Raw genomic sequence first — 26,420 nt, 5'->3', positions numbered from 1 at the left:
AGTGTCTCAAAGCAGTTCGGCCTTAACATCTTTCAGATCAGCTTGTGTGATGAGCTCTGTGATACAAGCTCACTTCCATCAGTGCATCTCTACCTTCAAGAAAATCAGTTTTATACACTGTTATACTAGCCACAAATAGAGAGCATCAGGACTTAAATTAGTCTCACACTCCCCCTAGTACAAGGTCACGACAATGAAGTCAACCTCACTGTAATTCATGATTGCCCATCCAAGAGTTCGTCAAGTCAATTCAATGCACATTGTCATTCAAATGGAAAGCACTTTCTTATCTCGTCTTCACACAGAGGCATGACTGATTTCAGTAACTGAGACCAAAGGGAGGTAGTCTATGGAAAATGTAATGTACATAAGTACATGGGAGTATATTCTGCCACGGATGTTCACTGAACATACCCTGCTTCAAAAGACTCATAAAATATCAGTGTGCATTTCTAGATGACAACAGTTATCTTAACTAGGTCTAAAACTGATTAATGGATTGAAGTAGGCAGAGCATTTGTTTTTCGGTATTTATTACAGGCTGTGATGTGTGGTAGACGTTTTCTGTAGCACTCGCGTTTTGTAAATGTTCTTTGCTTTACTGGATCTGGATGTTTAGGTAAACCCAAAGTCTCAAGTGAAAGATTATCTCAATATTTCAGACCAACACGTACTCTTTCATTATCTGATGTATTACTTTGAAATTATCAATATTAGGACAGGTCTAGCAGGAGAAACTATAATCCAGTCCAGAGAGAACCCTTCACTTTTTCTTTCTTAATTATGTTTACATCTTCCAAATCGTCAGTCTTTCCCTGGAGAGTTCCTTTCCATATCACCGGTCTCTGCTTCATTGACTTAGAGCTCAAGTTTGGAGAAGGGGAAACCTTTCAAAACTGTGTAGGAGTGACACACAGCACAAGTACTAAGTAAAAAAGGTTAAAGGTGGAGAACACCAAGTAGGGTTTATCATGATCAATAACACTAATGCTGCCTGTGTGGAAGAAGATCGCAGTGCTACTGCCTTTGATGTATACAATGTATTCTGTTGAGCAGACTGTACATTTACTGTTTGGATGGCAGGGGCGTGCATTACTGAACTTCATACAGGAGGAGTAGGCCACATTTTGTTCCCCCAAAGCGGGATTGGCATACAAGTGTTTGAACACCTTCATATTCAACCTCTTCTAATTTGCAGTCATAAGCATGGTTAAGTGCTTCAGTTTTGGAAAATGAAACCGTACCAAGATTGCAGAGGGCTTTTACGTTGATTTTGATCCATCAGCCCTTGAACATCAAGGTTGCACTGCCCACCAATTTCACCACTTCGTAAAAAATCTTCTTTAAATCTAAAATAAAAAAAAATGCATTGATTCATATTGCAGGGATGAATTAAAAAAAATTGTATGCAAACTGAATGCTGATTTAACCTTTCGCTGCTTCTTTTTGGAGATCTTAAATCCAAGTACAAGTTTGTTGCTCTGCAATTCTGAAGGTTGCTTGAACAAGATAGCATCGAATCCGCCTGAAACAAAAAAAAAAAATGTAAACGATAAAAGTTCTGTCAATCAAAGATTACAATTAAGCATATTTTTTACCTACTCTTGACATAGGTTTGCACAGAATCCGCATTTCATCCAATCTTGCTTTCACATAGCCAAAATCAGCTTGTTTCCAGAACACCTGGCGAGCAGACTCAATGTCATTAGCCCTATAACAGGAAAAATAACCATTAACTACTAGAAACTTCAGAATAAGCATAAACGGACCACATAATAGCCATGACATTGAAACCAAAATACATAGGAAGAAACAAATGCAGTGATCCACATTGAAGGAATACATTAAAAAAATATTTTATGCAAACTGAATGCGGATTTAATCTTTCTCTGCTTCTTTTTGGGGGTCTCAGATCCAAGTACAAGTTTGTTGCTCTGCAATTCTGAAGTTTGCTAGAGCAAGACAGCCCTGTCATTAGTCCTATAACAGGAAAAACAACTACTAAGTTCTGGGAAGTACATATAAGTATAAACTGACTATATAATAGATGCATACTCATGAAATCCAAACCAAATGATCGAAAATTCACTTACTGAATTCTGAGAAAATAAAGTTAACACTTATGATACAAGGTATACTGTAAAGATATACTATATAGGTATACTAATATTTATACTCATAATGAAATGTGTGTGTTGTGGAAATCACACAACTGCATGACATTAGACACAGTCAGTTGCTTCCCAATCTTTTGGGGTAAATATGATGTAAATAGAATTTCAAAACAGAAAAAGTGAATTCAAATTGTCAAAAGAAAAATATAATTATATAAGAATTTCAGAAGTAAACAAACAAGTATTTAAAGAAAAGCATTAAAAAGGCTAAAAAAAATACATTCCAAAACCACATAAGCAAACTAAACAAGCCAATAACAAACTAAACTTGCTGGAAGAACTGAACAGAGATTGCAAGTTGTGAGGAAATAATTTAAACACAGCCGGTGATATGACTGATGATATTAAATACAAATAAACAATTCATAGGATGCTTTTAAGCAGTGTATCATCAAAATAAAATTCAAAAATCACACCAACATGATCTCTCAAGAGGTCGATAGGCAACTTTTTTTGTTTGTTTAACAACTAATGGTATTTGCAAGAAAGTGGGTTATTAGTTATGAAGGATGCAAGTCCTTCAAAAGCAATAAGTCTGCAACATTCAGTTTATTGGGAACCAAGTGCCCCATTGTAGCACTTGACTTGACTCTCTCCAGGTAGCGAAGCAGAGGCTTTCAAGGAAGGCCTCAGGAGAGGTTGCGAGGGCTAGTACCCTAGTTCACTGGTACGGGCTAGGACCCCATTTCACTGAGATGCAACAAACGACACTCAATAAATCATTGTCCTGTCAGTGCTTTTTCTTATTAAAAGGAAAACATTTACATACACTACTGAATACTACACATTCATTTACAAATATCTGCACATAGGCAGATAGGAATACCTATGGTGATACCCTCCTAATAGCTCACACCCCTAGCAAGCCTTAAACCCAAAGAACACAGAACCCTCACATATACTAGATACAATACAAGGGGTGTCATTATCGAAAGGCAGGCCTACTGACTTTGTCAGGGTGCCGCCAAATTAATAAAATCAGAAATAGATCATATAAAAAACGAATGCAACACCATTAAAATCACTATGGATGGTGCTCTCTTACAATAACCTTCATTAAACCATAAAACATTTCATTAATCACTTTATCATGTTCAATAAAGAATTTTGCACATATATTGAAAGTGTACGCCTTTCTCTTACTTTTAACTTGCTACTACAGGAGCTTTATGACTGACCAACATAGGCCCCCTCACTCCAGAGCCTATGTGCAAATGCACAAGCTTTAAGAGTGCTTGGAAACATCTTAAACTTCTCCTGGGGGCATATGCCCTCTGACAAGAGTTAGGACAACAATCAATCTGAATATCTTATGGAGGGGCTGCTGCATTTCCTGTAGCCCTCAAAAAGCATTTAAAAATGTTGGTGGTGCCCCTACTCACTTTAGAGGCACCATGAAGCCCATGTACACATGTACACATTTCTTAGAGTCCCAGATGACACTCTTTTCCCAGAAGCTGTGCATACTGCCTTGCAACTAGTACATGGGGTGTGGGAGCGGGGGCAGATAGACTATCAGCAAAATTGGAGCAAGAAATATGGTACAAGAAAACTATCACCATCCCCATATTCTGGTACTGAGCTGAACCAAAAGGAGAACACTACTGTGGAAAACCATAAGGGGAAGAATCAAGTTAAGAAAATTCCTTAAGTACAGTGAAAAGGCAACAATAGATTGTCTGTCTGAAAACAGATGCCTACTCTGAGCAACTTAACTAATGCAATATGCTTAAAAACATCTCTAAAATGTTTTTATGACACACTTGTTTTGACATCACAGGTCATTTGTAATAAGAAAAAAATAGCTATTCTACTACACTAGCTTATTACAGTTGAGCTATGACTTCAATGTATTTGCATTGAGAGCCAGAAGACACCATGAAAGCAGGTAACAACAGAGTCGCAGCTGCTAACAATGAAGACAAGTACTAGCTTTGCCCTCAAATGACCAGTAATTAGCAGATCGGAGAACGTTATAGCAGCATGTTTTGTACAGATTTAATTACGTGAAACCAGGACTCTCTCTGCAAGTTATGCCACATATGTAAACTATACCTGATATTTTAAATTGACTTACGTTAAACTGTGCGTAATATGTTTGGGCAAATTTCTAGCTGCATTTTGGTATTTTTATATTCATACCACATTTTCTACATTTATTGTACATATATCAGCCATACTATCTCCTTCTTATGTTGGCGCATGAGATGAAGGATCTAAGATTTTAGGTTTAAGATTGAAAATGTATTATAATAAATAAAATACCCCATCTCATACGTTAAAAGGATATACAAGACACTTCGGAGTTCTATGAACTCTTAAAAGGTACTTAGGCCTCATTACTTCAATATCCTTATTAGGTGTGGTAGAGTGTACTCTATCCCATATGAAATTGATTTTTACTAAGCAATTCCATCTGCGGAAATGCTCCTGGTCCATTAGTATCCAAGAAAGTGCTATGTGCTCATCAACCACTCCAGGTCAAGGATGATATTTTCCAGGCATTAAAAAGATGTGTTTTGCCATTTATCTCAAACCTTAACCTGACCAGGAAGCCCTACATATGTAATACTCCACTCTCCTAGCTAATACTTGATGTAATCAAAGGTTTCCAGGCAGTGATGAGGTTTGGCTTCAAGGTTAAAGGGGATAAAGACATTCTGTGCCCAATTAATGACAGTTCATCTTGCCAATGCAACTCACTCAAAAATATTTCTGACCCAGTAGCATTTAAGTCACATAAGCTTCATCTTAGGTCCAGTACCATACGTTGATTTTGGGTGTTCTGTGGGCATAGTACACCAGAATGTTTTAGGAAGCTTCTTATTAGTAACAATGAGGGGATATAAAAATTTCAGAAACTCCTTTATATTCCTCTTATCTGTCCCCTGAAGAGGGCCCTGTAGTTTTTCCTGTCTCAATGGACATGATTCTCCAGATCAAAAATTCTATTTGTGCTACTTCACTGTTGGCTGTAGATCCTTAATGGTGGTCAAGTGCTCTACTACTGTCCCCCACAGCCTGAGAGTTACAAAAGATCTTTAATGACAGTTTCTCTTTCTTTATCTGTTAGTGGAGTGGTGACTCGAGATGCCCATGATATTGAATTTGTGTTCCAATGTACTGCTCTGGCACACCTTTCATCAATGATCTTAACAGCTATCTTATTAGTTTGGTCTGCTCTCTATTGCCTGCTAGACATCTGCAGACAGGACTCACAATTCTCACTTGCTTGGCTATGCACAGTGCTTTCACCCTGGCCATGTGCCCAGTCATCCCCCCCTCCCCCGAACCATCTTTGTTATTTGGCTGTGCTTAGAGAGTTCAGGTGACAGGAGTAGCCTTCAGGCATGTCCTTTGCCCAGTCCCTCTTTAGTCCACTGGGCATGGCAGTTTGCTGTACTCATTACGTACTTTTCCTTGGCAATGCCTTTTGCCCAGGGTCTTACACCAACGTCCACCGTTAAGAGCCTTTGGCAAGAAAGAATATGTTTACTGTTACCCAACTCAAGAGCACTCACTTAATTGAGGAGGATGAAAGGCTGAATATACCTGCAAGAATTCAAATCTGTAATCATGAGGTCAAACACAGATTCTTGCAGTGGATGCATTAGGCCTCTGATCCATCAGATTCAGGTCAGTATAGCCCTGGAAAAAAACCTGCATTTCTAAATGGTTTGGAAAAGAGCCATAATCAACAGCTTTTTCCACGGTGAAGTTAATGAACCAGCACTGCCAGGCCGCAAACTGCAAAATGGGTGATGGGAGAAAAAAGTATTTCAACTAATCAAATTAATTTGTATAGTTAATATTTTGGCATATGAGGAGATTGTACATGTTTTATAATTATTCTTTTTAAAATGTCTCAAAAATGATGTGAAGATTTACGCACAAACATTGTTGTTGAAACAAACAAGATTTACCTTCTAAATGTGTTGTAATTAGGTCCTGCACGTTTTGCTTTTACCCCAAAACGAAAATTGCAACAAGAGTTTCAATGGACTTTGGACCCCTTTTTTAACTTGCACTTTGTGCAATATGCCCAACATCTTCTAAGACCAATCTTAGATGCATGCACACTGTTTCTGGTATAGTCTGTGTAGTTTTATCCAGCAGGCCTATGTAATTTAATTATTTCTGTTAAATTAAGATTCAGTGTAAGGACATCCTCACACCTCATCCTTCATTTCTAATCTATCACTCCTCATCCATTATTCCTCAACCATTGTTCATCCATTGACCATCAATAATTACTCAACTATCACTCCGTATGTCATTACTTTTCAGTCTTCCTCCTCAATCATTTCTAATCCACAATTCATAATTTCTCAGCCATCATATTCCAGCCACCATTCCTCCACCATCATACCTCACACCATGCATCATTTATCACTCATCCATGATTTTTCATTCATCATTCCTCCTACCTCAGTCCTCCTCCATCAGTCCACATTCCTAATCTATCATTTCACATCCAGCAGGAACATTCAGTTTTTGTTTCCAAAATTGTATGAATTCATGTTTCATTTCCATTTTAAGGTCGTATTTGAGGTAGAATTCCGAATTCAAGCATGAAGGATATTTTCCAGTGATTTTCTTTATAGTTACAACGTGCAATTTTTGCAGTCACACGTGGGTGTTAGGGGATGTGTTTAAAGCCCCCATTTGAGAGTACGCCAATTATCTCTAAACTTATTATGTGAGATCTGCTAGTCAATTTAGAACTAGTTTGATCAGGCTGACCATGCCGTGGATACATAAATGGTTTTTTTTTTATCTCGCAATAACATGTCTAACGAAAGAAATCAGAGATTTGGAAATTAACTTAGTTCAGCATAGTTACTAAAAAAAATTGAAATTGCATGTGGAAAACTAGCCAAATTACAGAGGGGGAGAGAAAATGTACCCAAAATCATTCTCTGGTGCAGATAGGATTTGAACTAAGAATGTTTTCCCCAAACCCAACATCTTGTTCAGTGAGTGAACAAGCTCATCTTCTATTTGTTAGGAGCCATTCATTTCCATAAACTGCAACCACGTACACAAAAACTTTCATTATAAGTTTTAGAAATTAGAACTTACCATCCTGAGTCCAAGCGTGTACACACAGGGTAACTAAACTGGTGTTGTGCATTGCATGACTTCTCATAACCCCAGCAAGACCTGAGGTTCTTCAGATGATCCTGAAACACAATAAACACAGCTGAGAATGACTGCAAGGAAAGAGTTATCTAAAATATTCCGTAAGTGTCTGCAGTTTCTGACACAATAACAGCTCCTCCTTGATACATTTTTGGGCTTTAATGAATCTTCCTGCATAACAGAATTCCTTTCCTGGCATACTGTGCCATTCTTGAACGCTTTAGGGCTTTCCCTCGCATAATAAAGACTCCTCTTGTGACATTCTGGGCGATGTTCGTACTTTCACACTATAAAAGCGACCTATCAGTGACATATTGAGAGATTTTTATGAATTTTCGGCCATCGCAGGAATAATAGTGGAACATCAATGTCTTAGTGCCATTGAACAAGTTACTTACCTTCGGTAACGATATATCTGGTAGAGACATATGTTAGTTGTAGATTCCTTACCTTAGAATTTCCCCCCAGGCGCCAGTCTGGATCTGGAGATTTTTTCTTCAGCAATAACCATGCGCGTCAGTAGGTAGCGTCGGTCGACTCTGGGTGCGTTGTTGTGGTCGCTGGAATGTCGTTGCGGTGCCTACTTAGATGCCGCCCCTGCTCGCTGACATCAGTTCTGACGCGTCTTTCCACACGAGAAGCGCAGAGCCATGAAAGACATGGACCACTGGTGCACCACAACTAGGACCCTGTAAGAAGTTCCCATCCCTGGAAATCAGTTCGCATAGCTGGGAGGATGGGTGGGGCGGTAAGGAATCTACAACTAACACATGTCTCTACCAGATGCATCGTTACCGAAGGTAAGTAACTTGTTCATCTGATAGAGACTGTTAGTTGTAGATTTCTCACCTTAGAATAGATACCCCAGCAATACCATCCCCGGAGGAATATCTGCAAACCAAGTTCACACAAGAAAGTCCTGGAGGACCGAACAGACAAAATAGCAGTCCCTACGGACTTGATTGTACAGGCAATAGTGGGTGGGAAACGTGTGCAGAGATGCCCGCGTTGGAGCCTGGCAGATATCAAGGAGTGCGACTCTGTGTGCCAACGCAGTGGTTGCTGCCGTAGCCCTAGTGGAGTGAGCACGCAACCCCACTGGAGGATCCTTCTTCGCTAAAGCATAGCAGATCTTAATGCAGAGGACAACCCTTCCAGAGATGGTATGTTTTTGAACAGCCTGGCTTTTCTTGGCACCCACACAGCCAACAAAGAGTTGATCATCCACTCCGAAGACTTTGATGCGGTCAAGATAGAATGACAACTCACCTTTAGGGTCGAGATGGCGGAGTCTACCCTCCTCCTTGGAAGGGTGTGGAGGTGGGAAAAAGGTGGGCAAGGTGATGGATTGTCCTACATGAAATGGTGTAACCACTTTAGGAAGGAACGAAGGCCTTGTTCTAAGAATCACTTTGTCCGGATGCACAGAGAAGAAAGGGGGTTTGGAAGCTAGAGCCAGAAGCTCACTCACCCTGCGACCAGAGGTGATAGCAACAAGGAAGGCAGTCTTGTGAGTGAGGATCCTGAGAGGACAGTTATGAAGAGGCTCGAAGGGAGCACACATAAGAAATGTGAGAACAAGATTTAAGTCCCACTTGAGCATTATGAAGGGAGTTGGAGGAAACATGAGTAATACCCTTAAAGAATCTGTTAACAATAGGAGACTTGAACAAGGATGGTTGATCTGGCAGCCAAAGAAAAGCAGAGTTAGCTGCAAGATAACCTTTGAGAGTGTCCAGAGCAGAGCCCTGCTGGGCCAAAGAAAGTATATACAAAAGGAACACTGAAAGATGGGCAGAAAGGGGATCCGCAGCCTTTGCTGTGCACCATGCCACAAACCTGTTTCATCTACAGGCGTATACCGATTTAGTGGAGGGACGCCTGGCTGCCAAGATGACATCACAGACTTAGGGCGGAAGGTCGAAAGCTGTCAACTGTCGCCGCTCAATCTCCAAGCAAGGAGGTGGAGACTAGGGAGGTTTAGGTGAAGAACCGTCCCCTGCTGCTGCGACAGAAGATCCTCCCGAAGGGGCAGTCTGATCAGAGGATCGATGGCCATGCTCATAAGCTCAGGGTACCAGACTCTTCGTACCCCGTCCGGAGCCACAAGAATAACTTGGGTCCGAACGCACTTGATCTTCTTGAGCACTCGGGGCAGACGTGGTACAGACGGAAAGGCGCCGATGGCTAAGTTAATCAGCCCTGGCATTCATAGAACCCGCCAGGTGTGGAACCACCAGGGTTATGCCATGATGTCCCAGCCATGTCCATAGGCGGAAAGCCTCCTGACAAATGGTTCACGACCCCACCCTGCCCTGTTTGTTGCAGTACCATATGGCAGTGGTGTTGTCTGTGAACACCTGCACCACTTTCCCTTTGAGAGAGGGAAGGAATGCCTTCAGTTGATATGGAGCCCGGACTACGCCGGAGACCAGATGCTTCTGATCTCTGTCTACCCAGATAGCTGCCCCATCCCAGGAGTGACGCATCCGTCAATACTGTTGTAGATCTGGTTGTGGAAGGGAGAGGGATCTGCCTCTGACCCAATCTTGGTTTGTTAACCACCACTGCAGCTGTGATACAGTTCCCTATGAGATCTGGACATAGTTGGAAAGATTCTCCTGATGCTGCGCCCACTGGAACTTCAGGTCCCATTGCAAAGCCTGCATATACCACCTCGGAAAATCCACCAGTAGGATGCAGAAAGCCATGAGGCCCTGCAGCCTCAGATTCATTCTCAGCGAAATTCGGGACAGAGGCAGAAACATCAGTATCATAGCCCGAATATCCCATACTAACTGTTCGGGAGGATAGCCCCGAAACTGCACTGTGTCCAGAACAGCTCCGATTAAAGGAAACGTCTGAAAGGGAGTCAGCTGTGACTTTGGTACGTTTATAGTAAACCCCATTGAATACAGGAGGTCTGAGGTAGTCTGGAGGTGGGACACGACAGCCTGGGGCAAGTCCACCTTCAACAACCAGTCGTCGAGATAGGGGAAGGTGGAACTCCTGATCTGCGCAGATGAGCTGTGACCACCGCCATCACCTTAGTGAACACCCGAGGGGCACTGGTAAGGCCAAAGGGGAGCACAGTGAACTGAAAGCGCTAGTGGCCCACCACGAACCGTAGATAGAGTCTGTGGGCTGGCAGGACGGGAACGTGGAAATAATCATCCTGCATGTCCAACGCAAACATCCAGTCTCCCAGTTCGAGGACAGACAGGACTTGAGCAAACATGAACATCTTGTTTTTCTCCTTCCAGAGGAAGAGGTTGAGGGCCCATAAAATCTAGAATAGGACACATGTATTTGTCCTTATTGGGTACCAGAAAGGAATAGCAACCACTACCTACTTTTGGCGCAAGGACCCTCTCTATAACTCCCTTGGCCAAAAGAGCAGAGACTTCCTGGTGGAGAAGTGTCAAATGATCCTCCGACATGTGATCGTAAGACAGTGGCATGGAGGGAGGGGTAGCCTCAAAGGGGAGGGAGTAGCCCCTTCTAACGATTTGCAGAACCAACCTGGCCGATGTGATGGATTGCCAAAGGAGGATGTGATGGCGAACCTGCCTCGAAATGGATGAAGATGGGCCTGGAATGTGGGACTAGGAAGATTTGGAGGCAGTGGCAGGGGGGAGATGGTGGACTGGCCAGCCCACTGGCTCCCAAGCTATCCTGTCTGATGAGGGGTGAAACCCCGAAACCGGTCCCAGGATGCTTGTTTTCAGTCCAGGCAGGATCTGGCCTAGCAGTTCGGGCTGGACTGTTTCCATGAGGCACAGGGTCAAGACTGATTTGCATATGGCTGGTTCTAACTGGAATGGCATGGTGAGCAAAAAATCTATGGATTCAGGCCCAGATCTCTGTACTGGGATGAATGCCACTGGAGTCAAGCTATCCTGGCTGATGAGGGGTGAAACCCTGAAACCGGTCCTCGGATGCTTGCTTCCAGTCCAGGGCAGACCTGGCCTGGCAGATCGGGCTGGACTGTTCCCATGAGGCACAGGGTCAAGACTGATTTGCATATGGCTGGGTTCAAACTAGAATGGCATGGTGAACAGCAAAAAAATGATGGACTCAGGCCCAGATCTCTGTACTTGGGAGAATGTATGGCATTGTTCTGCATTCTGTTCATCAATTATTCTTTTGCATTTGTCAGCCGAGTGGGACGGGTATGCCCAGACGTGGGTCCCATGCTCTCCATGCAACTGGAGTCAAGCTATCCTGGCTGATGAGGGGTGAAACCCCGAAACCTGTCCTGGGATGCTTGTTTCCAGTCCAGGGAGGACCTGGCCTGGCAGTTCGGGCTGGGCTTTTCCCATGAGACACAGGTTCAAGACTGACTGGCATATGGCTGCGTGTAAACTGGAATGGCAAAACTGGAATGGCATGGTGAGCAAAAAAACAATGGATTCAGGCCCAGATCTCTGCACTGGGGTGAATGTATGACATTGTTCTGCATTCTGTCCATCAATTGTTCTTTTTGCATGTTGATTTCATTAGTCAGATCTCTTGGCTTAAGATTTGTATCAATTTTGATTTTGCTACCAAATCCTTTCTAAGTAGACAACTAGAAATTATTTGGGACCGGCATGGGTGGAGGGACGGGGAGGGTCATAAAATGCGATGGCAATGCAGCACAGTATGTCTCTTACTTTGATAACACTTATACAATCTGCAAATTTTGAAATAAATATTGAGGCTGAACTTAAACTGTGTAAACATCTAGGGCAGGGCTGTAATAAGTTAGTCAAATGATGAAATAATAAATATGAAAAGCCTCTCAAAAAGGGTATGGCATATGAAAATGGCAAAGACCATTGAAACTCTGCAGTTGTAATAATCTAGTCAACAATACTGCTCCAATACACTACTTCTGATATCACAGATGACTTGCTCAAAGTAATGTCATCATGAACGATGAAGTGACTGTTGTCAAAGAGGACTGGCTTTTTTCAGATCTGTATTTATCCTGAATATAGCCTTTCACTGTACACATGGTCTGTGAGGGCACTTCTATGCAGATTGTGGCACGTCAGTCTAATGACTATTTTACGTGTAAGAAAAGGCCTTTGAATCGAGATATATATATATATATATATATATATATATATATATAAATATTTTTTCAATGAAAGAAACAATAGTTTAAGCTTAGTTTTAGTTAGGGAAACGTATTTCATTTTATACAAACCAAGTTCAAACTACACAAACTTTAACCATTTTACAGTTATAATTTTGATTTACAATTTATCCACCACCTTCAAATTAATATAGGTAGCAGACCTCATTGCACACTCTTTTCAGCTCGCTAACAAGACAACATTAACTATAACTCCACATATATATATATATATATATATATATTCACTGAAAAAAACGTAGGTTTCAGGGAAGTTATAGTTCGAAATTAGCATTTAAAAAAACCTTAGAAATTCACTGAAAAAACCACAGGTTTCAGGGACGTTATAGTTAGTTGGACATTTCACTCAAACAAAACCAGAGAAATTCGGCCATTATAGTTAGTTCAGCTAACTATAACTCGCACCCCTGCAATGCACTGCTGATGACTTCACATATTACAACATTCATGTCATGGTCAGTGACATCAATGATGACATCTCAAATGACATCACTGATGACATCACTGATGACATCATCCAGTGACTGTGTGTTTTTATAAAGTTTAAATATGTTTTATGTAGATGCCAAGGTGTATTGAAGAATGAGTGGGTGTATAAGTTAGTAGGTGAGTGACTGACTGTATAAGTGAGTAATTAAATGTGTCTTACTGTTTAGTTTGTCAGTTGGTGTGTAAGCAGTTGCATGGGTTGGTGAGTAGCTAAATGAGGATCTATTTGGGTTATTGATTGGTTGTCTGAGTAACTGTCTGGGTGCCTGAGTGTCTGTGTGGGTGGGTAGGGGTGTATGACTCTGTGCATAGGTGTGTGAGTGGATGATTCACTGGGAGTATGGGTTCAGGAGTGCATTTGTGAAGGGCTGTATGGTTGGGTGAGTGTGTGTATGGGTGTGTTGGTGAGTGAATGGATGCCTCAGTGGTACATGTGTAACTGCGCATGTGAAAGGCAGTATATGTGAGTGTTGGAGTGTATAAATGACTATAGGTGAGTGAGTGATTGTGAGAGTGGCTGTATGGATCAGTGTGTGCTTGTGTTAGTTATTGTATGACAGTATAAGTATGTGTTAGTATATGTTTGAATAAATGAGGTAGTGTGTGTGTATAACTGTATAGGTGAGTAAATGGGAGTGTGATTGATTATTTGCCTGACTGACTGGGTGTGTAAGTAGCTCTATGAATGAGTGGAGGTGTGTGAGTGTCTGTATAGATATGTGAGTGCATATGATAATGCTGTATTGATGGTTGACTGCATGTATGAATGACTGTATGGGTGAATGAGTGGATGTGTGTGTAGACCTAGGAATTAGTGAGTAGGTATGTACTAACCGGTATTGGTGTGCCTATGGTTTCCAAAATGGTAGTCTATATGGGCGTATCAAAAGTTATATTAGGATATGAGAAGGTGCATCAGATTATCACGTGGATGATGTCATCAGTGGTGTCATTTGAGATGTCATCAGTGATGTCATCATTGATGTCACTGACCATGTCATGAATTATGTAATATGTGACATCATCAGCAGTGCATTGCGGGGGCACGAGTTATAGTTAGCTGAACTATCTATAACAGCCGAATTTGTCTGGTTTTGTACGAGTGAAATGTCCTACTAACTATAACGTCCCTGAAACCTGTGTTTTTTTCAGTGAATTTCTAAGGTTTGAAAATGCTAATTTCTAACTATGCCTACAAAGGTAGGACATGTGAAGAAAGAGGAAGAAAAGGGCAGAAAGAAGCAAGACAAATGCAGAAAGAGGCAACAGAAGTCCAGAAAGATTAAGAAAAGTGCGGGAAGAAGCAAGAGATGTGCAGAAAGAACCAACAGAGTAGCAGAAAGTCGTCCTGTGCCCCCAACATTTGGCTGCCGGGTACTGGTGGTAACTGACTCTGACTAACCAGGCTAGAGCCAGTGCTATGCTTAGAATATAGTGAAAACACCTACATACACTAAAGAACACAATGCATTGGGGTACCCCTGTGATTAGCATGACCTCCTATGTATTTGCCATGAGTTAGTGCCTGGGTCATTGCATGAGTACATGGTCACTGACTGGATGATTTGAGTACTGCAAGGAGAGTACAAGGTGAATTTATAAGTGCTTGGGTTTTGGTGGAGTGATTGGAGAAGTACATGGTGCTGGCTGGGTGATTGGAGGAGTGCATGGGTAGTGACAAGGAGATGGCTGGAATACATCAGTAGTGCTCAGGAGATTGTAGCAGTGCATGTGTTAGGGCCTGGGTCATTGCATGAGTACATGGATAGTGACTGGAAGGACATTGCATGGTGATTTCATAACTACTTGAGTTTTGGCGCAGTGATTGGATAAGTACATGATGCTGGATGGGTGATTGGAGGAGTGCATGGGTAGTGACAGGGATTTCTGGAGTGCATAGGTACTACCTAGGTAATTGGAAGAGTGAATCAGTAGTGTGTTGGTGGTTAGAGGTCTGCATGGGTAGTGCTCAGGGGATTGTAGCAGTACATGTGTTAGTGCATGGGCCACTGCATGAGTACATGGGTACTGACTGGATGATTAGAGTACTGCAAGGAGAGTGCATGGTGAATTTATAAGTGCTTGGGGTTTGGTGAAACGATTGGATAAGTACATAGTGCTGGCTGGGAAATTGAAGGAGTGCATGGGTACTGACAGGGCGTTGGCTGGGCTGCATGGGTAGTGCTCAGGGGATTGTAGCAGTGCATGTGTTAGTACCTGAGTCACTGCAGGGGTACATTGGTACTGATTGGATGATTAGAGTACTGCAAGGAGAGTGCATGGTGAATTTATAAGTGCTTCGGTTTTGGCCGAGTGATTGGATAAGTACACACCTGTCACATCAGTCTCGCCCCCTGTGGAAACGCGACCCCTGGCAGGTTTTAAGTTGGGAGATTTATTTCCCTTGAATCCTGAGGGTCCCTGGGGGCCAACTAGCCCACCAGGTACCTCCAGTAAGCGCCACAGAGCTGCATCGCAGAGAGGTGGTCCGAGGCCATGCCCCTTTTTACACCTCTCTGCAATGTAACTCTGTGGCGCTTACTGGACGTACCTGGTGGGCTAATTGGCCCCCAGGGACGCTCAGGATTCAAGGGGACTTAATCCCCCAACTTACAACACGCCACAGGTCAGTACAGATGATCAGTGGTTGTAAGTAGATCACCACCAATGTACGATCAACTGACAAATCCATGTCAGTCTACTTAAGTATGTATTTCACGTATGAATATGTGCTTCTCTGTATCTGAATTGTTAAAATCTAATAAACAAATTTAAACAGATGTTGATTTTGACACTGGAAACAGTTAAAGGATGGACGATACTTGCAAGAAAATGCCTCTGTTTACATGATCACCCCCATTTTTTGGGACTGATGCTGCTGGTTTTTCAGCTTGGTTAAGCTGTCCTTAGTGCATTAGTGCATTTAGTCTGACACTTAATAGGTCCAAATTAGCTACACTACTGATCGGCATATTTAACTTACCTATAAGTTACTAGTATATGGTACAATGGGTACACATGGTCTGCAAGTCAAATGCCTCCAGCCCTTGGTCATTTCATTGGGTCTCTGAGACTCGCTCTTGGAGATTAGGATTAAAAGTACTGTGACTTTTCCTAAAGTAGAACATGCTGATGGTAAATGTAATTGAATATCAACATCAGCTCACTGAATGTTGAAATCTCTGCTCACTGCAAGTGGCTTCTGTTGGAGTGAGTCCTGATCCGCAAGCACTGTTCTGGAGGTCCTGGTACCCTTGGCTGGCATCAGAGTGTACAACTCATGCCTATCCTTTAAAGTTGGGACTGAGAAACCTGCTTCACACTTTTTGCCAGAAGACCCATCATGGGACCAGGACCAACCTACAAGCTGACCTGCCGAGGGTGCATTGCTGGTAGGCCTGACTTCACTGTAGCACCCTGTGCTATAGCTACCAGGGGTTCAGCTCAGGTTTAAATTGTGAAACCTTTGTGGGACCTAGCAAGAATAGTTCTTATTCCTTGTAGTGGACTACTAATCACCCCAAATAATAATTCCTGTTCTCACAATACTGATTTGTTGCATACAGTAAAACTTTAAAAATCTTTAGAGTGTTAATGTGTTACTTTAAGAAGAATTGATTTCCTGTGCTAAGAAGCACTTTCTCTATGTTAAATGGAAAGGTTTTTGATGATGCTGTCAGTTAGGCATTGCTAACAATAGGCCCTGATGTAAATTACAATGTTCAGGTTATACTTGCATTCCAGGAACAGGAAGGCGGTTCTACAAAATCACTGAACATCATTAGAGATCTATTAGTAGTAGGGGAGTAAATCAAAACTGAGACGAGGGCTCAAACTGGATGAAATCCATAATTCATGGGCATTTGTGGCATTGGTGAATTATGAAAAGTACATCAAGCACATTTATTCACCTGTTCTGTTTATAGAGCACAGCCCTAGCCACAATGACAGCTGAGTGCTCTGCACAAAGCACATCTTGGTTACAATAGTTTTAAGGAAAAAAAATGATAATAAATTGTGATACACTAGTATTGAATGAGCAGATTGTGATAACAGAAAGTTGAAAATAAGTGGAAGGTATACTAATGTAGGAGATAGAGCATGACGAGATCAATTTACGTGTGTTGTTAAAGAGGGGATTTAGTCTTATGTTTTCAGGAATCTGTTTCCAAAGCCTGGGGTAGACAGGAGAAGACTAAGTTGTGGTCAGCTCTTCTGTGCTTTTGAGATCAAGAACATGATGCGATTTGCTTCTCACTAGTATTTCTCTTCGAGTGGTGTGTAGTTTGTCTTTGAAGTAAGGCAGTAGGCTATTGTGCAGAGTCTATTGAGAAATACAGGCTAACTTGAAGTTGTTGCTTGCTTCAAATTGTAATGATTTGAGTTATTTTTTGAATTGGGCAATGTGACTTTTAGGCGCTGGAAACCAATTGCATACCAACATACAGGACTGCTTTGAGAGACATTTTGTGAATTTGGAGAGCCCAGCGAGTAGGGGATTAGCCCATTTGGGTGAGAAAGCACAATGGCTTCAACTGCTGGTTTAACGTCTGTGGGAGGAACAGTGTTCTCAATTTTCTCTTGAAGGTGGAACTTGTATGCCAGTGCTTTCATTAGTTTATCAACTTTCTCAATCAGGTTGAGATTCATATCAAATGGCAAAACTATTTGACGGCAAGATGCTAGCAGGGAGAGGACGTCAAGTCATTTTTAAATGGTCCAGAACGGTAAATTGATGAAGTAAAGAAATAATAATTCTATGTTGCTGGGGTTCCGTTTTAGAGAGAAGGCAGTCATCCTGTCAAAAACCTTCCTTAGAAAGTTTTTAAGGATGTTAAATTAGATGGGTTTGCAACTGGGAAAAAGCATAAAAGCCATCAATCATCTCTCTGCTCTACAATTTACATGTGAAGTATCTGTATAGCTGTTGTGAATGATCAAATAAATAATATCCACAAGAAATGATTCCATTGGACACTTTAGTAGGTAAATATATGGTAATGGCATCCTGTGCAATGTCTGCAGTGTAGAGTCCATACTAACAGAGAACACAGAAATCATATTATACTGAGTGACAAAGATATACACATTCTGCACAAAACTTGCAATGTAGTACAAAGTAGTTACATTTTGCTAACCAATTTATAAAAGGTGGAAAAAAGGGAAATAGAGGATATGAAGTTATGAACTCATACCTACCTTAAATGGACATTGAACGTCTTGCTTGCATATGGTGGCAATATGCCTATTGTTATGCAAGAAATATGGAATGTGCTCCTCTGGCAGATTAACAACTGTGTAGTCATAGCTTCGTACTTGGGCGAATTCTTCAGTCTCAGGATTCCGTCCACTCCGGGCACTGGCTAGTGATTCCTGAATCAAAACTCCAAACGCCAACAGCATCAGCATGACAATCCACAAATCCTAAGGAGAGGAATCGGACAAGTTACTAAAATACAAATAACAGATTCTCGCTATATTAATATTTAATTGCATTGTGAATATTTCTTTGATAGAACTGCATTGCTTAATTTGTGCCATTTTTATGAGTTATCTTTATGAGGGTAAGTCATGAGAGGCAAAGCGGAAAACAAGTTACATATCTCCAAACTTGTACTTGATGCATGGGCCATTGTTTAAGTCCCTGCACCTTGAATATAAATCTACACAGGAAAAATGTAAGGAAAAGCATGTTTGTTGTCCACATTTTACTAAACTGTGACGGCAGCACCATTATAGTCACAGGCAGCTAGTGTGCATCACTATTGCATCCAGGGCACCACCATCCTGCTGCCCCAGAGCATTTCCCAGTAGTTCCCATTACTTTGTTCAATGCTGAATAAAAGGAAATAATGTTATCACCTGGTTGGACCACGACATACAATAAATGATGCAGCAATCCAATCTCTCATTGCATTAGCATAGGGCCCTAAAGCCTAACACTGGAAAGATCCTAAAACAAAGACATGCTGCATAGTTACTCTGCAAAACCAGAACCCTGCTCTTGCCTACATACAATTACAGCAGTACTAATGGTAGTATTTCATGTACTGTTATCTGTTCCCTGGTCTCTCAAGTTCACTTAACTGTTGCTAAGGATGCTCACTTGGCCCCTCATTGCCTGTTCACTTGTTTTTTTAGGTCGAGCGTAGCGATGGACCTTTTGTTAGCGTGTCTGGGGGAATGTGAGACAGCGATCGCCCACGCGCCTCGCTGTCTCAGATTCGTTCGTGTGAACGCGCTTTTGTATCTAGTTTATTAAAGTGGTGTCTATTTTAAGAAAAGTTCTCATTCCAGAAGGTGTACTTTTTTGGGTTGCTAGCGTACATGTGCAGTAGCCCATTCCCTTCTATTAACAAGGATGTGGTGTTGAAGTGCTACATGTGCACCCTGGCTCACCAAAGGCACACAAAAGGAAAGCCATCCAGAGCCCATCCATGCCTGAGCAATACCCCGTGACAGTAATGCTTCCTGTTTGATATCAGCTGTATCACACTGGCAGTATCCCGCACACAAGAACTCCTAAATCTTTTTTTGACACTTCAGGTCAGATTATGCTCTAAACTATATAACAGATATTGATTGGCAGCAACGTTCTCTCAAAATCGTTAAGAAAACAGCATGCCTATTGAGAACAACTCTTGCATCTCTTACCATTTCAACTGCTCCTAGAAAGACAAAACATTGATAATCCAGAGCACAACCCCAAATTAGTTAGTCAACTGACCTTGTTGTCAGTTGGTTTTAATAAACAGAGCACCATGCAATATATACAATAGAATGAGCAACCATCTGAGTACAAAAGGCAAAAACACAAACAATCTTGGTTGTGTTGACGCGAAGTATGTAGCGTTGGTTCAGACAGCCGACATGTGTAAGGGTGATGTTGAGTCCATGGATGCGTGCAATGTCTGCTGGTAGAGTCATGTAGGTGTTAAATAGGGTGTGGTTGAGGAGAGACCTTGAGGGACGCCGCATGCAATTATTTTGGGTGCAGAGGAGAAGGGAGGCGGATGGATCCTCTGGAAGGAGGAGATCCAATTGAGAACGTTGTCTTGGATGTCAATATGGTGGAGTCTGGAGATGAGGGTGTGGTGGGAGACAGTGTCTAAGACTGCCGAGAGGTCCAGGAGAATAAGGACAGCTTATTCTCCTAGGTCCTGAAGGTGCCTGATCCAAGGTCTCCTAGGTCGAGGAGGCCTCTGATGCAAGGCAGCCTTCCTTGGATAATATTCCATAAGCAGGGAGCGGTGCTGACTGCCATGTCCATGCCATGAGAAGTGGAAGGCCGTAAAGAGGTTCCCACAAGCAGAGAAGAGCTGATTGCGTGAGGCTTGATATCACCAGCAGACAGGGGCATAACAGAGGCCCTCGCAGCCCCCATGGTGGAGGGGGCCCTAGGGTTTCTTGTTTTGGATGGGGCCCACTCACCCTCTAAGCCATGCCATTGCATGTCTTGCAGAATATGTGCAATAGCATGGAATAAGATATAGTGAAATGCTCGGGAAAGTCACTCTGCTTTCCCAAGCAGGCCCCAGGAGCGTAAGAGGGCCCTAACCGTTTAGGGGGGCCACACTGAGCCCAAGACCAACGAATTTCAGCGCTATCTAGGAGACTCCATGGTCCCTCATCACATTCTGAAGAGTGGTCCCATCATTTTGCGCTATGCCACTGCCAGCAGAAACAGGTGCTAGTGGTAGACGGGATATGCAGGCAAAGCTGCCTGGTAGAGGCAGCCAAGGCTCCCGCAGGCATAAGACATGAGAGTCAGGATTCAGTATGCAGAGTAGCAGGACAGCGAGAGAACAGAATCTGGGATTATAAAACTTCCAAGAGGATATAGGCAGAGCTAAGCATTGAGTGATGCGAATAAAGGCTTCTTTTATAAGCCTGTCGGGAAATAGGGAGAAGCATATCAGCTACAGCTGACACCCTTGTGGCACAGGCATGCATTAAAGCGACTTCCACACATGCTGACCTATAAAAGTGGTTGTGGGCACGCATGTATAGTTAGACAGAGTATACCAAGCTAGCAAGGTAGCAGCCACTTCCAATGGAGGGGAGTCCAGGCATTTCTTAAAGACTCCTTGAAGCGTGCCACATATTATGAGCACACGGGAGCAGGAAGCGTTACCATGGTTAGAGGGAGCTGAAAGAGAACCTGAATAGAAAGCAGGATGGTAACTTAACAGGCAGCAATTACAGTGCTGGGCATGAGCTCCTTTTGTCCTCTATCAACCAAATTTTGCAATAAGGATGAAGAGGGGAAGTCATACCCAACAAGAGCAGAGTGAAAAAGTTAGCAGCAGAATTAAAAGGTGGTTTCCATAGCCTGATTTATAAAAAATTAAAAAAATTAAAAAAAGTATTTGGGTATTTCACCCAACAGAATGCCTCAGGAGGAGCATGAAAGACACTTACATAGCACATAATGTCAGAGTACAGAATCTTCCAGAACGTTCTGTATTTATAATTGAGCAGGGTAGGGTCAGGTGAAATTGAAATCATAATCCTAGATTTCTCTTGTACCCAAGATAACCCTGACATCAATTGAGGCCGGTGCATCCAATCTCAGTTGAAGTCACCGGTGTTTACCAAGCCACAGAAATCAACCAACTCAACTCAGAAAATTAAGAATATTGGAAACTACGAACACAATAATTGTACATGTCTACTGTTTCGAACAGCAGTCTTTGTAACACATCGCAAAATGGATGAAGACCAGCCGTCTGAAACTGAACTCTGACAAGACGGAAGTCCTCATCCTCGGCTCCACCCTCTCCGCATAGGACGACTCCTGGTGGTCGGCCACACTGTGAGTTGCACCAACACCCACCGACCATGCACGCAACCTGGGGTTCATCCTAGACTCAACGCTCTACATCACCCAGCAAGTCAATGCTGTCTACTCCTCCTGCTTCAACACCGTCCGCATGATCCGCAAGATATACAGATGGATCCCCACCGAAACCAGAAGAACGGTCACCCAAGCCCTCATCAGCAGCAAGCTGGACTACGGCAACGCCCTCTACGCAGGAACCACAGCCAAACTCCAAAAACAACTCCAGCACATACAAAATCCCTCCACACGACTCATCCTCAGAATTCCTCGCAACAACCACATCACCGCCCACCTGAGAGACCTGCACTGGCTCCCAGTGAACAAGAGGATCACCCACGCTCACAAAACGCTACATGACGGACCAGCATACCTCAACGAACAACTCACCTTCTACACCCTGAACCGCCAGCTCCATTCCGCTGACCGCACCATCGCCACTGTCCCATGCATCCGCCGAACGACCACCGGCGGCAGATCATTCTCCCACCTCGCTGCCAAGACATGGAACACCCTCCCCATCCACCTGCGTCAAACCCAGGACCTCCTGACCTTCAGGAGACTTCTCATGACCTAACTTTTTATTCAATAGCAGACTCCCCCTAGCACCTTGATCGTGCTCTACAAATGTACGGATTGATTGATCAGGCACCACAATTGAAATTATATTGTGATATTATTGTTCACAATACTAAATGTTTCAAGTCTAATTTTTGATTTTTTGGATTTCAAGGTAAACAAAACTATGGCTTCTTAACTTCATCTTCAAGTTCACAATAGTTAAACACGGTAATGTGACCAGTGGAGATCAGTGTATAGGAATGAAAGGTGATACCATACTACCTTCGTTTGTTATTTACCAACATAATGCACTTATGTCAACTTATTCACCAGAGTAAATAAAAAGCCATACTTTACTTTACTGTAGAAGGTTCCCATTACCATCAATATCTAATCCATACCTCACTTACCTGCTAAAAAGAGAGTGACATTTAGGAGAGTTTGTTCTGAAAAATATCTGTTGATTAACACACCATTTGACTACAATACTCAAGCCAAATTCTGCATTGTTTACGATGACATACCAATTTAGAGAAAAAATAAAGCAAAATAAAACTCAAATCAGAACAGTAAGCTATACGCAAGTACAGCTGTCCTCATGAGCCTATAGCTAACATCACAACATTCTAGAATTGTGGTGCACTTATATTTGTGCACTGAGTGATCTTTATTCAGAACTAGCAGCCCGACCCGACCTTGTCCGTGAGCAATCAGGCTACAGGGCCCCCGCCCGTCCCGGCCCCCGCCCGCCCCGACATTGTCCCCCCGAGTAGCAGCCCGTCCCGACCTTGGCTTCAGGGCCCCCGCCTGCCCCGACATTGTCCGTGGGTCCCCCGGAGCCTTACCTCATCCGAAGCACCTCCACGCGCTCCTGAGTTCACCAGTACGCCGCTAGCAATCAGGCTTCAGGGCCCCCGTGCGCCCCGACATTGTCCTTGGCTTCAGGGCCCCCGCCCGCCCCGACATTGTCAGTGGGTCCCCCGGAGCCTTACCTCATCCGCCGCACCTCCCCGCGCTCCTGAATTCACCGGTCCGCCGCTCCTCGCCGCTCCTCCCCGCCTGCCCGCCGCTCCTCTCCGCTCCTCCCAGCCTGTCCGCAGCTCCTCACCGCTCCTCCCCGCCTGCCCGCCGCTCCTCCCCACGCTCATGTCCGCCGCTACTCCTCGCGCTCCTGGACGCCGCTCCGCCCCGCGCTCCTTATGTCAGCACGCACGTCGCGGCCGGCGCTACTTCCATGGGACTACTTTTTTTTTCTTGTACATTTTTTAAATAACTTATATTTTTTTAATTTATATAGTCTATGTCCATCTGCACACCCTGACAATTACAACGATGTATCGGGTGTGTGGATTGGCGCTGTGGTTCCCGAGTTTACCCGCCTCAAAGGTTCAAAGTTCTTCCTTTATAATAGTAGTATAGATGTCCAACAGTTTCCACACTTTTCAGTTATTTAAAGTCATCAACTATTCGGGCTCTACACTAAAATGATGTTCTCTTGAGTCATACTAACTTTAACTGCTTATTTCTATACTAACTCCTCAAAGCTATTCTCTTTTTCACTATACTACTTAGGGCTTGAGTCGAATCGCCTTTTAACATTCGCTTGCTTTCACGTTTGATCAACTCTTGGATACAAGCATTGGGAATGCAATAGGTCTTGTCTTAAAAGAATGCTGTATGGTAAAGTTAAGCATTACAAGTAAATAGCACAGGAATTAAGGTATATTTGTGTGGAAGCAAATAACTAACATTGGTGTACTTTAAAAGGTCAAGTGACAGTTACACTGTCAAGTCAGACCCACAAAAACCATAAATGTTAATGACTGCCCTCCTCCCATCCCTGCTGCTGCCAGAGGAAAACAAAATACATGATCCTGTTATCTAAGACAATTTAATAGCATTACCATGTCATGTGTGACCCTGAAAGTCCAACACAGGATGCTGAATAAATATGCATTGGAAAAGACAATAGGCTTCGCCTTGGCAAGAGCTATTGGCTTTGACAATGTGGTTTAGGCATATTGTACACCAGCGTGGCTGCTGTTCAGCATAGAAGAGAGTGGCTTGGAGTGTCGTAGAGTGGAACTGAGAAGAGTGGAGCAGAGTGGAGTAGCACAGAGTGTTGTGTATTGGAGTGGCATTGAGTGGAGTGGCGTACAGTAGAGTGGAGTGGAATGGTGTTGGGTGCAGTGGTGTAGAGTAATCCAAAGTAGGGTGGCATAGAGTGCAGAGGCGAAAAGTGTATTGGCATAGAATGCAGCAATGCAGGGTAGAGTGTTGTGGAGTGCAGTTGCATAGAGTATTGAGTAGAGTGGTGCATAGTAGAGTGGAGTGGTGCGGAGTGGAGTGGTGCAGAGTGGAGTGGTGCAGAGTGGAGTGGTGCAGAGTGGAGTGGTGCAGAGTGGAGTGGTGCAGAGTGCAGTGGTGCAGAGTGCAGTGGTGCAGAGTGCAGTGGTGCAGAGTGCAGTGGTGCAAAGTGCAGTGGCGGAGAGTGCAGTGGCGGAGAGTGGAGTGGCGGAGAGTGCAGTGGCGGAGAGTGCAGTGGCGGAGAGTGCACTGGTGGAGAGTGCAGTGTTGAAGAGTAGAGTGGCGTAGAGTGCAGTGGTGTTGAGTAGATTGTTTCAGAATAAGAGTGAAGAGGCTTAGAGTGGAGTGGTGCAGGTTAGAGTGCAGTGGTGTACAGTGCAGTGGCATAGAGCACAGTAGTACAGAGTAGATCAAAATGGCATACAGTGCATTAGCGTAGAGTGCAGCATTGCAGTGTAGTGTTGTACAGAGTAGCGTGGAGTGGCATATAGTGCAGTGGTGAAGAGTAGAGTGCACTGCCGCAGAGTGGGGTGGCATAGAGTGGAGTGTGATCACATATTGCCACTACAAACAACACATTTTGAATTGAAATTAACATTACATTTCCATAGACACAGTTTTACTAATAAAACTATAGAGCACACAAACGATAATGTGTGGAAATGGCATCACCTAGTGAATTGATTTGTCTTGATCATATTAAAGTATTTGTTTCCATCACACTTCAGAATTACCAAAACATATGCTTCATTTGTGCATTCCAAATTCATATATATTCAGAATTACTTGCACAGTTCATTTAAATGTCGTTGTGTGCTAGCAAAGCACCAATTCCTACCCCCAGTATCCAGCAAGGTTGTCACATAAATCCTCCCACTTTGAAGTCAGAAAAAAAGTAAACACTAAGCTCCTGTCAAAGACAAAGCCTAACATTTGACCTCTGTCTGTGAATGCACAGCTAATGTGACAAGATATCAACCAGATTTACAGGCATGTTTACAGAAAAGAGCACTTGTGGAAGAATACAAGGAGAAGTAGTGTGAGAAGGCTTTGCTGCTTGGGAGGGACAAACTCACACTGGAAAGCCTAAAAGAAATAAAGCAAGCAAATAGAAAGCCAGAAAATGTGAGTTACAAACCTCAAAGCCAATGGTAAGCAAGAGGCTGAATGCATTCCCAGGGAAGCTTTTCTGAATGGCCCCAAGATGTCTTCAGCAAACCAGACACCTGCGCTGTCTGGTTGGGTTTGACCTAATAAAAACAACGATCACAGCAGTTTAGAATGCAAGCAATTTTTTTGTGGAAGCGCACAACTTCTGCACAATCAAAATATGTACTCCTGGCTCCCATGTGGGCGGAGAGAAAGCCCCTCCCATGTAATGCTCACATAACAGGTAACACCGCATTTCTAGCAGGCGCGATTGACAGCGTGTGATGTTTTAACTTTGTGTTTATTTCTGGGACAACTCTTTTTTTAAACTTACCCACCTTGAATTTTGGTCCGCTGCTCCCCGGTCCCACTCAGCCAGTCCCCGGTCCACCGCAGCGTGTGCTGTTTGTGTGGAGGGACGTGGCTCCGCCCTCCTTCAGTCATTTCCGCTACTGGGGGGATATCTAATCAGCATGCTTGTCCAGCCGCGCAGCGGACGCGCGCAGCGGGCAGGCCGCCGGAGCGCCAAAGGCAAGCCAGTCTGCGCCCGTCCAAGCCAGGCCAGCGCCAGATGCCAGACATGCTGCCAATTTTGGGAATTCTCACCATACCTACT

General features: G+C 43.3%; 1 protein-coding gene across 2 annotated transcripts in view; it reads right to left on the bottom strand.

Moving 5' to 3' along the window:
- Nucleotides 1-26,420, bottom strand: part of EOGT (EGF domain specific O-linked N-acetylglucosamine transferase) — a 161,149-nt gene that overhangs the window by 70,306 nt on the left and 64,423 nt on the right. For both annotated transcript variants that reach the window (XM_078661478.1, XM_078661479.1), the window contains exons 3-8: nucleotides 25,794-25,905; nucleotides 18,148-18,372; nucleotides 7,257-7,357; nucleotides 1,603-1,711; nucleotides 1,431-1,525; nucleotides 1,245-1,349 (exon numbers count right to left, since the gene is read on the bottom strand). In XM_078661478.1, the coding sequence (XP_078517604.1) occupies nucleotides 1,245-1,349; nucleotides 1,431-1,525; nucleotides 1,603-1,711; nucleotides 7,257-7,357; nucleotides 18,148-18,357 (620 nt within the window). In that variant the 5' untranslated portion in view covers nucleotides 18,358-18,372; nucleotides 25,794-25,905. The remainder of the gene's footprint in view (nucleotides 1-1,244; nucleotides 1,350-1,430; nucleotides 1,526-1,602; nucleotides 1,712-7,256; nucleotides 7,358-18,147; nucleotides 18,373-25,793; nucleotides 25,906-26,420) is intronic.

This window comes from Lissotriton helveticus, chromosome 9 (genome assembly GCF_964261635.1).
Source record: "Lissotriton helveticus chromosome 9, aLisHel1.1, whole genome shotgun sequence".
Taxonomy (NCBI): Eukaryota; Metazoa; Chordata; class Amphibia; order Caudata; family Salamandridae; genus Lissotriton; species Lissotriton helveticus.
The sequence above is the reverse complement of the archived record's forward strand: the minus strand, read 5'-3'. Positions and strand labels throughout refer to the sequence as shown.